Consider the following 15103-nt stretch of genomic DNA (forward strand, 5'->3'; position numbering starts at 1 on the left):
GGAGAATAGATGTTCATTGGATTAGACAAAGGGGAAGAAAGAGAAGGGAGAGGAGTTAGGAATAGAAAAGGCAATAGAATGAATCAGAAATAACTTTCCTATGTTCATATATGAATACACAACCAGTTAACTCCACATGATATACAGCCATAAGGATGGGAAGTTACACTCCATGACATATAATATGTCAAAGTACATTCTTCTGTCATGTATATCTAAAAAGAAGAAATAAAAATGAGGTCTGTAGACTCTTAATTGATTATTCTTTTGTTATTTATCTTGTTTTTCAGTTTATTCATCAACTGATGTTAAAATGTTAACAAGCCGAGTGCTGTGGTGCATACCTGTAATCTCAGCGGCTTGGGAGGTTGAGATGGGACAATTGCGAGTTGAAAGCCAGCCTTAGCAAAATTGAGGCACTAAGCAACTCAGTGAGATCCTGTCTCTAAATAAAATACAAAATAGGACTGGGGATGTGACCCAGTGATCAATTACCCCTGAGTTCAATCCCCAGTACCCCTTCCCCAAAAATGTTAACAACCTTTTTATTTCTAAATTATTTTTTACACCTATCTATTATACTCTATCTATATGTTTTTGCCTATGGTATTAATAGTGTATTTTAATTGGGTCAGAGAAAAAAAGATCTCATGCAACTAAAAAGAAATCTGTGCTTAAACTTCTAGGGTATGCTAGTCTCTCAACCTGTCATTTTTTTTCCCTTTAGATACAGGATAATGGCAGTGACACCCAGATTGACCTGGCTTGAAGAAAAGAGTTTACGGAATCTTCTTGGAAATGCTTCTTTGAGTCTTCTTTATAAGGGCAGTGTTCACGGCTATAGCATTGGAGATATGTTTCAGAGGTGCAGTCGGCAGGGGACCACCATGACAATGATTTACCTTCAGGAAGAAACTTTTGGGGTTCTAATGCTTGGTCATATTCCTACTATAGCTGACGGTTTTGAAAAGCCACACATTTCCTTCTGTTTTTCACTTCAAAGGAAGGGTACTGTAATTCAAATTCCAACTTCATTTTTAAATCTATTGAAAGTTACTAGTGATTGCCTGGAATTTTCTTCATCTGATGGGCTGATCTTCTCTGTCTATCCAGAGAAAAATCTACTTAGTCTACATCATTTGTTAGTGAAACAATTAGGACTACAATCTTACTCTTCCTCTCAATTCTTGGAATATGAAGTTTTTCGAGTTGAAGGTATGTTATATTAGTTAATTCTACATCCTACATTCTGGTTCTAGTCTTTTGTTCATAGGTTATGATCGATCTACAAGATCAAGGAAAAGTGAGAGGAATAATCTGATATTATGCCAGATGATATACTTTGATAAAACTCCAAAAGGAAACCCAAGAGAGATGAAGATTTTGAGTTTATTACTCAGAGAGTACAGATTGCTTTGATAAGTTAAGAAGTATATGTGTGGAGACAGAGATAAAGACAGAAATATAGATAGAGGTGGAGGAGAAGGTGTGTGTGTGTGTGTGTGTGTGTGTGTGTGTGTGTGTGTGTGTATGTGTGTGTGTGTGTGAGAGAGAGAGAGAGAGAGAAAATTACTATTAGATATTAGAGCAGGTGTATTTTGACATATGACCTGGCCTGAAGATCAGACTTAGGACATTTAGGCACAGTTATGCCTAAAGAGTTTTCAGAGAGATTCAAAGTGCAGAGAGAATTACTTTTGCTTCTCTTCTCGTTATGCTGTCAGGCCTGATTCCTAACTGAAAAGCTTAGGGTTACACAAACAGATTCAGTGTCCTATTTAGGAAGCAGACTTATCCACATGTGAACATTCAAGTTGAAAGCTTATGCTCTGCTTACTTTCCATAGGAATTAAGGACGATCCAGACTGCATAAAGATGATGATGACAGCCACACAGTATGTTTTGTTCTTATCCTATCACTTATTTTATTTAGACTAATTGTATAATGAAATACTAATTGTATTACTGATAATGAAATAGTAAAAATGTAAAATTATATCACTTCAAATGACAAAAAATTATAATGTTATAGACATAAGATATTCAAGGTGGCTTAGAACATCAATAACAGAACCATTACCAACTATGAAACATCTAAAATTCATGTGATGACTATTGATCAATTTAACTTCATGTTTCACTCTGTACCTATTAGATTCTGGATGATCACTTTAGGTAATTCTTCTGAAACCTCTCTTTATGAAAATTCATTTTGGGGAAACTTAGTTAATATTAAAGCTAAGCCCTATATCTCCAATTTTTGTAGATAGCTACATTACATAAATTTTATTTTGATTTCTCCTTAATGGGATATATTTTACTGAAAATAATAACTCGCCTTCAGTGTTTTTAATATTTCTTGTATTTTTGTGGTCTCAGGTTAATAGTGTAACAAGGGTTTGGTTGCTGGTTAATGTGTGTGTTAGAGATAAATGCATTTTTTAAGCACTGAATACCTAATCTTAGATATTTAATATCATTTTATAGAGAGTGTTACTATCAAAGTACTAAGTAAGCAATGAAAACAAGCCTTAAAAAGGAAGAAAGGGAAAGCTGTTCTTCATGAAGTTTGGCTGTTGTTTTTAACTACCACATTTTATTAGGCACAGAAGGAAACTCCTAGCAGACCTCAGAGACTACAAGCCACATGCAGACTTGGTTTCAAATATCCGTATTCTCCTCCTGGGTCCAGTTGGTTCTGGAAAGTCCAGTTTTTTCAATTCAGTGAAGTCTGTTTTCCATGACCACATAACTCACCAAGCCCCAGTGGGGTCTGATAACATTAGTATTACTGAACAGGTAAGTTACTTCAGAATCCCCTAAGGATTTCATTTATTAGTTACAATTAGTAGATTTATTCATTTGTTTGCTGTTTTCTCTCAAGTCTCTTCCTAATCTACCAATAGTTACATGCTGAATCAAATGTGAAATAGGAGTAAAAGTTGAATCAGAATTGTCTCCACTGAGTAATTTTATCCAGAGACACTTTTGATTTTTTATGGATGCAAGAAGAAATTAAAGGAAAAATGCCTTTTGACGTTTATTGTATAAACAGCAAAAATTTAAAACTATGGAAATATTTGTCTGTTATTTTTGATGTCCATTTTTACTCCTGTCCCAGATGATTTACCTCCATTGAAATGCTTTTCTATTCTTTTAGTAATAAAATAATGAACTACAAAACTAAACGATACAATATAATACAATGATTTTTTTTAGTATATAAGTTCAGTCTTAAGAAATGGTCATGAAAACAAACTAATTCACTTTGGTAAGTCATACTTCAAGGGATAAATTTATCTATGCTCCTAAAAATGATCTTATTTACAAACAAATGTATTTAAGGAAACATGTACTAATATAAATATAAACATGTATCTATGTAGATATCTTTATCATTTTTCTAAAGATTTATAAATTAGGGTGTGACATTTATCTAGAAACTTCTTTATTATGCTTAAGTTATAAAATCAAACAAAAACTAATAAAGGGAATAGAATGACTAGAAAATTTCATAGTTGGGGTGCATTTTTCTATGATTACTATAGTATTATTTGATGGGAAATATGTTGTGCATTGTCAACATTAAGTTTTTGTGTCTCACTCAATAAATTGAAGCATTTTCTAGGATTTTCATGAATCACATAGTTTTTCTTGATGTCGACCAGATTCTTTTAATACAGAATCTGTCGAGCAGATTTATTTTAATACATCAGCCTTATTTCAGAATCTAAGATAAGATACTTTGGCAAAAATTCAATTCATTAAGCATTAATTGAAATGTTTCTATTTGCTAAATATTGAGATGGAATTAGAGAATTAAATATGAAATAATATTTGGTCTTTTTGCTCAAGGATCTCAGAATGCAGCAGGTAATAAACAAATAAGTACTATTCAATGTGATAGATGCTCTGATAGTGGTATTATTCAGAAAATAATTTTTCTTCCTTCTTTATAAGTTGAAAACCCCAAAAGTATTGTTTCAAGAGAAGATTTAGATCCTATACTCTAACTGAAAACCAAATACTATATAACCTAAAGGAATATAAGACAGAATTTTTATTGCTTGGAGACCCTTCTCTTTGAATAATTGAAGTTGTAAAGGAAACAAATTAATGGTCAATAAAATTATGAAAGTGCATATTGGTGTTCCTGAAGTTTTACAATATACTTTAATGTTTTATGCAATTTCTTTCATGCTGAGCAACCAGTAAGACTTGCTCTCCAGGATCATAATCTCAGTGACATTATTCCTAGGTATTTAATGGGGCAGCGGGGGCTTTTGACTTCATGGTGGACTACAGTCTATCATAGAAGGGTTTTGTACTTTCTGGTTTAGAAGCAATATAACAGTGCTGTCTCTAATGGAAAAATTGTGAATAAAGTGTCTGGAGTCTCTAAGAAACCTTTTTTTTCTTTTTAATTCTTCCCAAATTCTTCATATCTGTGCCTATGTTGGAAATGTATCTGTCTAAATAACAAATAATAAAAAATGGTCAGAGGGCTTCTGAAAAACATTCTTGGGAACAGGTTGAATGTGTTTATCTAGGAAGAAGATTTAGTTAAAGTTGTTCTTAAAGTGAATTTTTTGAATGCATGCGTGTCCCTGAGACATTAACAGAATGAAGGACAAAAACCATAGGATAATTTCAATAGATGCAGAAAAAGCATCTGACAAAAGTTAAACATTGTTTTATGATAAAAACTCTGTAATTTAGGTATAGAAGGAATGTACCTGACCATAATAAAGGCCATAGATGACAAACTCAGCTAACATCATACATATGTGGAATAGTTGAAAGATTTTCCTCTAAGATTTAGAAAAATCTAAGGATGCTTACTCAATCTACTTCTTTATTAAACATAGTATTAAAATGCCCAACTAGAGAAATTAGACAAGATACAGAATTAAAAAGCATACAAATTTGTAAGCTGTTAAATATTCCTATAAACAGATGATGTAATTTTATATATAAAAAGCCTGGTAAAACTTTACCAAAATGCCTGTTAGAACTAATGAATGAATTTTAGTACAGATTCAGGATACAAAATCAAGAAACAAAAATAAGTTGAATTTCTACATGCTAACAGTGAATTATCTGAAAAAAAAAAAAATCCAGAAAATAATCCTAACCAACAGTTACTAAAAGTAATGTAGGAATAAATATAACCAAGGAGATGAAAGATCTTTATATTGAAAACTATAAAAGTGATGAAACAAATTAAGACAAATAAATTGAAAGATAACTTGTGTTTATGATTGGAAAGTTAATATTGTAGAAATAGCTACACTACCCACAGTGACTTAGAGTTAATACAGTCCTTATAACATGTACCTAGACACGTACATTCTTCACAGGAGTCTAAGAAATCTAAAATACAAGTGGAATCATGAAAGATCTGAAGTAGCCAAAGCAATCTTGAGAAAACAATAAAGTTGGAGGCCTTATACTACCTAACTCAAAAATGTAGTACAAATTTATAGTAAACAAAACAACGTGGTACTGGCATAAAAATCAACACATAGACTAATGAAAAAGAATACAGAACCCAGTATTAAGTCAACACATATATATCCAAGTGATTTTCAAGAAAGGTGTCCTAAGCATACCATAGAAAAAGGACAGTCTCTTTAATAAATCATGTTAGGAAAACTGTATGAACAATGCAGAAAATTTAAGTTTGACCATTTTCACACACCATATACAAAATTGAACTTTAACTGGTTTAAAGATTTAAATGTTTAATCTCGAACTGTGAAACTACTAGAATAAAACATGGGAGAAACTTCCTTGGTATTGATTTGGATAGCCTTTTTTTTTTTTTTTTTTTTTTTTTTTTTTTTTTTTTTGATGAGACACCAAAAGCTCAGGCAACAGGTTAAAAAAAAAAAAAAAAAAATAGACAAATGGAATTGCACCACACTAAAAAACCAGCGGTACAGCGCAGGAAACAATCAGCGAAGTGAAGACAGGACCTATAGAATGGGAGAAATACTTAGTAATTACACTTCTGAAAAGGAGTTAATATTAAAATTATGCAAGAAACTCAAATAACTCAAAGGTAAGAAAACACAGCTTTACAAAATGGGCGAAGGACCTGAATCAGCATTTCTTTGAAAAGAAAGAAGACTCGAATGGCCCTCAGGTATGTGAAAAAGTGCTCAGCATCACTAATCATCAGGGAAACACAAATTAAAAGCATAATGAGATACTACCTCACATATATTGGAACGGTTATTATCAAAAAAAGACAAAAAATAACAAGAGTTAGTAAAGATGAGACAAAGGAACACTTAAGCATTGTTGGTGGGAATGTCCAGTTGTTATTGACAACAGTGTGGAGTTTCCTCAAAAAAACCCTAAAAATGGGACTACTATATAATCCAGCAAATCCATTACCATGTGTATAGTCAAAAGAAATGAAATCGATACCTTAAAGAGACATCTGTATTCCCTTGTTTATTACAGCATTATTCACAATAGGCAAGATGTGAAATCAATTTAAGTTTACATCAATGGATGAATGAAGAAAGAAAATGTGAATACATACACAGTGGAATATTGTTCAGGGATCAAAAAGGAGGAACTCTGTCATTTGTGACAAAGTGGTTAAACCTAGAAGACATTATGTTAAGTGAAAGACAGGCACAGAAAGAGAAATACCATGTGAACTCAGATATGGAATCTGAAAAAGTTTATTTCATGGAAGTAGATAGTAGAATATTGGTCCCCAAAGGCCAAGGTGGTTTGACAGGGTTGAAGGATGTGTGTTGGACAAGGGATGTAAGGTTTAACTTAGGAGAAATAAGTTCAAGAGATCTGTTGCACAGCATGGTGACTACCGTCAATAATGTTTTGTTCTTAAACAATGCTGAGAGAGGATGTAAAATTTCTCACCACAAAAATCATGATATGAGACAATGTATATGTAAATTTAGTCATTCCATGGAGTAGATATACTTCAAAACATCTTGTCATACAAGATAAGTACTTAAAATTTTATCTATTGTTTAAAAAGAAACAACTTTTTTCAATTTTAATTCCTAATAATATCCAATATCTATAGATTGAGCCTCATATTTGAGATTTTTTGAAGTATTTTTTGAAGACTCTGATAGGGTTCTGAGACCAAAATGTTTGAGGACCATGGTGTTAATACTATCTGTTCTTCCTATTGTTCTGTCTTGGATGTTAGTTAAACAATGAACTTTCACACATGACTTTTTACAGTACAGGATGTATTCTGTCAGAAATGGAAAATATGGACAATATCTTCCATTTACATTGTGTGATTCAATGGGGTTGGATGAGACAGATGATGTCGGACTGTGCCTGGATGACATACCCTACATCTTAAAAGGCTGTGTTCCAGACAGATATCAAGTAAGGTTTCTTTAATTACAAGATGTTTCAAACCATTTTCATTAATAGTACTCATTGAACTTTTACCCCATAAGACAATTTCAACTGTCATAATGTGGTTCCACTAAAGCCAAAAGGCAAGATTCTACTCCTCTGGATTCCAGGAAAAGGTCATGGGGATATTGTTTATATCACTCTTTAGTTATGTAAATCAACAGTAAGATTGTAATTTAATCTCTTGTTCTTTTTTAATTGTATGGGCAATATATTAAACAATTAACCTCACTATGTTGAAATATTAAACCATAAATGCTTAGAATTTATCAGTACGAACCTAGATACGAAGGTTGGCTCTGCTGCTAATTAGGTAGGTACCCACCAGCAAGTGACATACTAGTCTCTCCACATCTTACTTTTTGTAAAAGTGTGAAATTGTGTCCACTTCACAGGGTGGCTGTTAATATGAGGTGAGATGATACACTGCAAACATTCTGAAAGGTTAACCTTTATTGTATTTCATTTCGTGTGATAGAATCAGCCTCAATTTCTAAATAGTGACCTCTTTGCCTCCCAGTCGTGCTTGCTCGGGAACTTTATCTCATCACCTAGTTATTCAAAAACTATGTATTAAAAATCTAATTTTTTCCAGACATGAAGAGAGACGCTGAAAATAGCAGTTAAATAAACTATGCTTTAGTTAAATAAACAATTCATTTCCTCAAGGAGCTCTCAATCTAGTCAGGGAAAAGGAGATCTAAAGATTCAGGGAATAGAACAGAGCAGGGAGGGAGAGTGAGCATGCTGACTAACCATTTTGTGTATCAGTGAGTCAGTCAGTTCAGCCTAGTTTTGAAATAACAGACAAAACCCAACACATTTTCAAACTTCTATGATTTGTAATCTTTTTTCTTAATATTAGAAAGATTACTGTCTTATGATAAGAAGTCATTAATTTGAAAGTTGACATTTCTTTTGTTTCACTTCAGTGTATTTCCCCTCTGCAAAATTCGAAGAAATTATAGCATTTTAATTATAATTACATTTTTAGACATATTTTGTCTCTTTTTATCTGTATCCTTTAGTCCATTTCAGCATGTAAAATGTTTAAAGAGGAGTCTTAAATGGTATGGTTAATGGCATTTATTTCCAGAGGCTAGAATTTTAAGTTAATTTATCCTAAAGCATTCTTCATACTTGCCTGTGATACATACAGTGGCTAATAATCATTTTTAACAAAGGAGAAATTCTTTCTGAATAAGAATTATATAATGACATTATGTTCACAGTGGAAAGGAGGAATGAGAGGGGTATGACTAATTGTAGGGGGTAGGAATAACTGGGGCAGCGGAGGGATAATTTCAGGTTGGAGTTTAGTGGTGGTGATTTTCAATGGCAGAGGCTGAATTTTGAATGTTATTTTATGTTTCCATAACAGTTTAATCCCTGTAATCCAATCACACCCAAACATCCAAACTTCATCACCTCTCCATCACTGAAGGACAGGATTCACTGTGTGGCTTATGTCTTAGACATCAACTCTGTTAACAATCTCTCCTCTAAAATGGCAGCAAAGCTCAAACAAATTCATGAAGAAGTATTAAACTGTGGTGAGTCTCATCCTATCAAGAGTTTTCATTTTTGGAATACTTTATATGTCCAGAAAGTTGCAAATCGAGTACAGAGAAGTCCCATATACCCTTTACCCAATTTCCTGAGCCCTGGGTTTTGTGGCAAGAGTAGGTAGAGCTCATTCAAAGGCTTGTCAAAGAAAAGTCCTAAATATTAGTCTTAAGAACTTTAGAATTACTGTAGTTGTTTTTGATGTGTTATTTTTCTGTGGCTTGATTGGAGAGTCACCCATGATATGTGACTGTAGATAAGGATGATCTAAACCAGGAAACTGACATTATTAAGATGTAAAATTCGTAGTTCTAAGTCATTTTATCACATGTATAGATTCATGTAATTATCACTACAATCAGGATACAGAACTATTCCATCACTATAAAGATTTTCCTCATGCATGCAATCCCAGTGGCTTGGGAAGATGAGGCAGGAGGATCAAGAGTTCAAAACCAATCTCAGCAACTTAGTGAGGCCCTAAGTAACTTAGCAAGACCCTGTTTCTAAGTAAAAAGTAAAAATGGGGGATAGGGAATGTGGCTCAGTGGGTAAGAGCCCCTGTTTTCAATCCCTGGTACCCCAAACAAACATTTCTCTTTAATTCTTTACCATGCTTAACTACTGGCAACCACTACTGTCTTTTGTCATTTGAGAGGGTTGTTTAAATGAAATCATACAGTTTGTCAACCGTTTTGACTAGGCTTACTATTCATTGAAGTCCATCTAAAATGTTGCATGTATCGATTGTTCACTTTTTTTATTGTTGACTAATATTTCATTGTATGGATATACCACAAATTATTTAACCATTGTCTATCAACATATATTTTGATGGCTTCCAGTTTTAGTTTTTGCAAATATAAGTCCTATAAACATTATTAAACATATTTTTTGTAGACATACATTTTCATTTATCTGGCACAGATCCCTGAGGGTATGACTGCTGAGTAAGATATAGTAAGTATATGTTTAGCTTCTAAAAATTTACCAAACTACTCTCAAGAGAAACTGTACCAAAATATTCCCACTAGTACTGTATGGGAAATCCAGTTTTTTTGCATTCTTTCTAGTATTTGATATTGTTTCTAATTTTAAAAACAATGTTAACTCTTTTCATAGGTGTATAGTAGTATCTCATTCTAATTTGTCTAGTGACATTGAATATCTTTTTATGTGCTTATTTCTTCTGTATATCTTCTTCATCAGTAAAGTGTCCCTTCATATCTTTTGCCTATTTTTAGATTGAATTATTTGTTGAATTTTGTTTTTTATTTTTCTTCCTGGTTGAATTTGAAGATATTTCTACATTCTAGATATGAGGCCATTGTCAGACATATGGTTTGCAAATAATTTCTCCCAGCCAAAATTGTTTTTCATTATAATTATTTTTGGCTGTGCCATCTCTCTTCTTCTGAAACTCTGATAACATGAATTCTATGTCTTTTTTCATAGTCCTACTGTATATTTATTTTTTTCTATTGGCTCTTTTTTAGAGTGGGTAACTTCTATCAATCTATCTTCATATTTTCTAATTCTTTGTCTTCTCTATTCTGCTTTTGACCATATCCATTTAAAAAAAAATTGGTTATCTATTTTTTATGTCTATAATTTTCATTGGGTTCTTTCCCATGTATTTTATTTCTTTGTTGACACTATTTTTCATTTGTTTCAAGTGCATTTCTATTTGGTTAAGTATGTCTCTGTGCTTTAAAATTCCAGCCAAATAATTCAAAAATCTTTTTCATCTGGTTAGTATTAGAATCTTCTGATTAGTTTTCCTCATTCAAGTAGACATTTTCCTGGTTTATGTTGTGAGAAATGATTCTTAATTGTATTTTGGATACTTTAGAAGTTATGTTACAGGGCTCTGGATCTTACTTAGACCTTGTGTTTTAGCAGACCCTCTTGACACCAGTCGGGCGGGGAGTACAGGTGATCCATGAGGTCTTTTTGGAGACAGGGCACTTTGTTACTTCTCCTTATGTGAGCTCCATCCCAGGGGATAGAAGACTTTTTAAGACTATGAAAATGGTGATTAAAGTTGAAACTTGTCACTTGGCCTCCCCCAACAGTGCCAGAGAAAGAGAGAAGGGTGATTTATTATTGCTAGTGTGGTAGATGTCCAAAATCCCCAGTAGCCTCTGTTGACACCACTAAAGTGGTTGCATGGGGTAGGGCTGAGGTTATTTCTGTAGTACTTGGCTAGGTAGTGTGATCATTGTAAGAAAGTACTCTATCTTGCTAGGTTGCCATTTTTTAAAGCTCTGGCTAGAGAGACCAGATTTTTCTTTTCTTTCTTTCTTTATTTTTTTTAATTCCAGTTCTAATTCACCTTTCCTGGTCGTGGGTTTCTCCAGCAGGGAATCTGGGATATATGAGGTGAAAAGAAAACCTAGGGAAGCCACCTCTGTAACGTGTCTTTGTTCCCAACCTTTCTAGTGTTGTGTCTTCTCTCCACCTTTTAGTTTTGTCTTTGATTTATGTATGCTGCCCAGAATCTTTAGCTGCATTTAATGGAAAGAATTTGATAACTTTGCTAGTTAGATATCTGGGATGTGTATAAGGAGACTATAGAAGGCAGTCATTTTTGTAATGGGACTCAGAAACACAAGATTTCTAAAAGCTCTGGTAAAGGAGTCTCAGGACATGTTGAGATTTGACTGTTACTTGGAAACCTTGATTTCATCTTTTTTTCCCTTGGAAGCAGTTGTTCGCAAAACAGAACTTTGATAAGTTTAGAAGCCAATGGTGAATTATTTCTTCAGTCTCTGATCTGAGGAAGAATGCGTTGGGACCTTAGGGCATTTGCTTTGATGAATGGTCACACAGTGTTTCTCACTTTCTCTTTTTCTCATATTTTTTAATTTGTTTTTTAGTTCTCAGAGTATAGCAACCACTTTCCCCCCCTTGACTATCTTAAGACACAGTTTGAATGGGAGAGTGGATTTTTGTAATTTAGTGCAAATGTAGTTGTATTTAAAAGTGGATCTTTCATGTTAGAAGAAAAAGCATCTCCCTATCAGAAGAAATTCAGGCTCCATAGTGAGATTTACTTGGAATATTTCATTCTCCAGTTCTTAAAATCATTTTATATAGAGTGACTTTCACACAATTTAATTACCTTGTTGATATATTGCTGTCTATGATATAAAATAACTGATTTATCTGTTCGATACAGGTGTAGCACATGTAGCCTTGTTTACTAAAGTGAATAATTGTGATGAAGTTCTTCAAAACAATCTTTTAAACATGACAAGAAAGATGACTTCTCAGAGTCAGGTAAAAAATGCTGTTTGCAATTGGATATTATAGTAAAGTATCACAATCATACTGTGTGTGTGTGTCCACACAACATATTCAGAGGCAAAGTATTGGATCAATTGTTTAGCTCATTCAACTTTCTACTTCTTTAAAACAATAATTATTTGAATTATAATTACATTCTGAAGAGAATTTATCAAGCTATAGCTTTTCCAGTTTCTTGAATTATATTTAAAATTCAGTCAAATTTCAAATATGACATGCTTCTTTAATGTTTTCCACAGGTAATGTTTATCAACAAAATGCTAGGCATTCCTCTTTCTAATATCTTGATGGTTGGAAATTATGCTTCAGAGCAGGAGCTGAACCCTGTGAAGGATGTTCTGATCCTCTCTGCACTGCGGCAGATGCTTCGGGCTGCAGATGACTTCTTGGAGGACTTGCCTGGTAATCTGGCCTCTTTCTGTTCCTCTCATAAAGCACTTGTGCTTTTTGAAAAATCCTAATCTATACTTCACTAGGGTGGATGGAGTCTGTCTGCCTGGTCCTGACAGTTGTGTTTGAATATATGCTTCATTTCTGCTCATTTGTTTTGTTTTCAGATGACAGTTGATATCATTCCATCTGTTCACGGCCTCAGTCCATCTGTTCATGGCCTCCTTCAGCTTCTGCTTTTGCTCCCGATTTGCCTTCTGCCCTTGACAACATCTAATGGATGGTTCCTAGGATCAGTCACTCCTCAAACCCAAAGGTCAACCCTTGAGATGTGGTGGCCCAAGATATGTCCTATCACAAACTATGCTCTGTATTTCTGAACCATTTACAATTTAGTGTCTATGACATCTTTCTCAACCTTTTCATGCAAAATCCTTACTTATTCATCTACAGCACTTTATGTTACTCTGTATGAGCGCTGTTCACATTGAATACTGATTATAAAATGTTTAGGTAGATATCTGCTTTCCTAAATAGATTGTGAGTTCTTTGTGAAACAGGATTTGGGTTTTGTTTGTATTCCGAGAGCTTAGAGCATAGTCCCTGATAATAACAAACATACCCATCGCAACTCTTCTCTCCCCTCCTCTCCAGAGTAACATATACTTAAAATATTTCTCCATATAGAAGGGAAGGCCAAGAGAATGGAAAGCTGAAGAGAGCAAATGGAAATATCAAAGGGAGAGTTTCACTTGTCTTTGAATATTTGAGATAATTTTCATTCACATGAAAATATGAATGTCTCTAAATAATTGAATATAAATTAAAAAGCCTGTATTTCTTAACAAGTTAGCATTTTTTCTCTGTGAAAAAATAAAGTTTCTTCCTCAAATGATACCATGTCTGATTTTAATTGAATTCCAAACCATCCTAGTTATGTGTGCAAAGTGGAATGAACAAATAAAGTTACCAGGGTTAAGTTAATAAGACTGTTGTCTTATGTAAGTGCCCCAAATGAGTCTGAAGTCCTCTTGGTAGTTGTCAAAATTAGGACTATCAGTAAAGAAAAACAAATCCCAAAGACAGTTTTCAGTTATGTTTTTACCTGTGAAGCCTTCATAAGCCTTCTGTTCTTCAAATTTCTTTTATTTATCTATCTTAGTCAATAAGTACTTGTTCATTGGTTAAAATGAATTATAAAACACAAAACAAAAAACCTACTACTAAGCCATGCAGGCAGAGTCCACAAAGACAACTCCCTGGCCCAAACCCAGCTGATCACTGTTTGTATTATGATCTTAGAAAAATTAAATCATCCAGAAAGTCTGTGTGCGGAGACCAGAAACCCAGCTCTGCTAAGGCTGTGACTACTGCAGACTACCAAGAAGCAGGATAAGGTAGACAGAAGTGACCTATGGTCACTTGAACTTTCTCAAAGGCAGAAGGCTGACTTGAAAGTCCACAGTTAAAGTGGCATCAAGCAAAAATCTGGGAAAGAGAAACTCAGGTGGATCCTTAGTTCAGCTTCAGATGCCATGGGTTCACAAAGCTGGTCAAGCTGTTCTGGAAGGGACTGCTTCAGTTCCCCATATTATAGTGTGCTGGTGGTTAAAAAACAAAACAGGGCACGGAGGGAAACGGGTGGTAACACCAGTTAATGTCAGGCCCGTCACATCTTGAGCATATCCCAGCCTGTGAAAGTCCTTTAAACCAGGTCACCTAGAAAAAAAAGACAGCTTATAAGTCTATTTCCCCTCATTTTATTAAAGATTCCACTTAAGTACATTTTAAAGACGAATCACTTACAAGCTTGTGCAGGTTGTCTCCTTGGCTCATAGGAGGGAAATCTGTTGCTGAAAGGCTCAGGATGGATAGAGTGGTGTAGCTGTGGGAAGGGTGGACTTGGATTTTGCTCCTTTTCTCTGCATGGTACAGTACATTTTGGTTTATAACCTTAGTACATAGTTTTTAATTTTTTTAAATCCCTCATACAAATTATAGAAAAAAGTTTTCTTTCCTTGATGATGGCAGTGAAAAATAAATATTCATGTGTGTGTCTTTGTGCACACCCTCACTGTTCTTCCTGTAAGAATTCTTCTCTAAGCATTGAAAGAAATGTGGGACAGTCACAGCGTAAGCAGGTTTCAACAAGTGGTTTATTCTTTTTTGAAGTTCAAAACTTAACACTTGCACAATTAGCTCCCATCTGCAGGACTTGTGATCTCTTGAACAGGCATGCTCTTATATTTAAAAAAATGTTTTGAATCAATGGTTACTCAGATTCTAACAATCTACTTTACTTTTAATCAGGATTATTCTCACCTGGGTAGTTCTAGCTATTAAGAGGATAAGAATTTCTTAGATATAGGCAAGAGAAAATGAATGTTCTCAAAGTACCACTACAGGTGAAGTTGTATTC

General features: G+C 34.0%; 1 protein-coding gene across 2 annotated transcripts; it reads left to right on the forward strand.

Moving 5' to 3' along the window:
• Nucleotides 1-626: 626 nt before the first annotated feature.
• On the forward strand, nt 627-13579 carry IFI44L (interferon induced protein 44 like). Of its 2 annotated transcripts, XM_079102825.1 has the most exons (8): nt 632-1215; nt 1847-1895; nt 2604-2799; nt 7234-7386; nt 8801-8972; nt 12167-12267; nt 12534-12696; nt 12852-12995. In XM_079102825.1, exons 1-8 carry the CDS (start codon nt 690-692, stop codon nt 12860-12862), a joined length of 1371 nt encoding a protein of 456 aa, XP_078958951.1. In that variant the 5' UTR covers nt 632-689; the 3' UTR covers nt 12863-12995. The 2 variants fall into 2 exon arrangements, with proteins under 2 accessions (XP_078958950.1, XP_078958951.1); XM_079102824.1 differs by lacking the exon at nt 12534-12696 and having other exon boundaries at nt 627-1215; nt 12852-13579.
• The last annotated feature ends 1524 nt before the right edge of the window (nt 13580-15103 follow it).

This window comes from Sciurus vulgaris, assembly GCF_902686455.1.
Source record: "Sciurus vulgaris genome assembly, chromosome: 1".
NCBI lineage: Eukaryota > Metazoa > Chordata > Mammalia > Rodentia > Sciuridae > Sciurus > Sciurus vulgaris.

What these genes read in the sequence shown, in the direction of transcription:
- IFI44L (XM_079102824.1), top strand. Translation starts at nt 690, where the DNA reads ATGCTAGTCTCTCAACCTGTCATTTTTTTTCCCTTTAGATACAGGATA. An exon ending in ATGATGATGACAGCCACACA is followed by an intron (nt 1,896 to 2,603) that starts GTATGTTTTGTT and finishes ACATTTTATTAG; the next exon opens with GCACAGAAGGAAACTCCTAG. An exon ending in ACATTAGTATTACTGAACAG is followed by an intron (nt 2,800 to 7,233) that starts GTAAGTTACTTC and finishes GACTTTTTACAG; the next exon opens with TACAGGATGTATTCTGTCAG.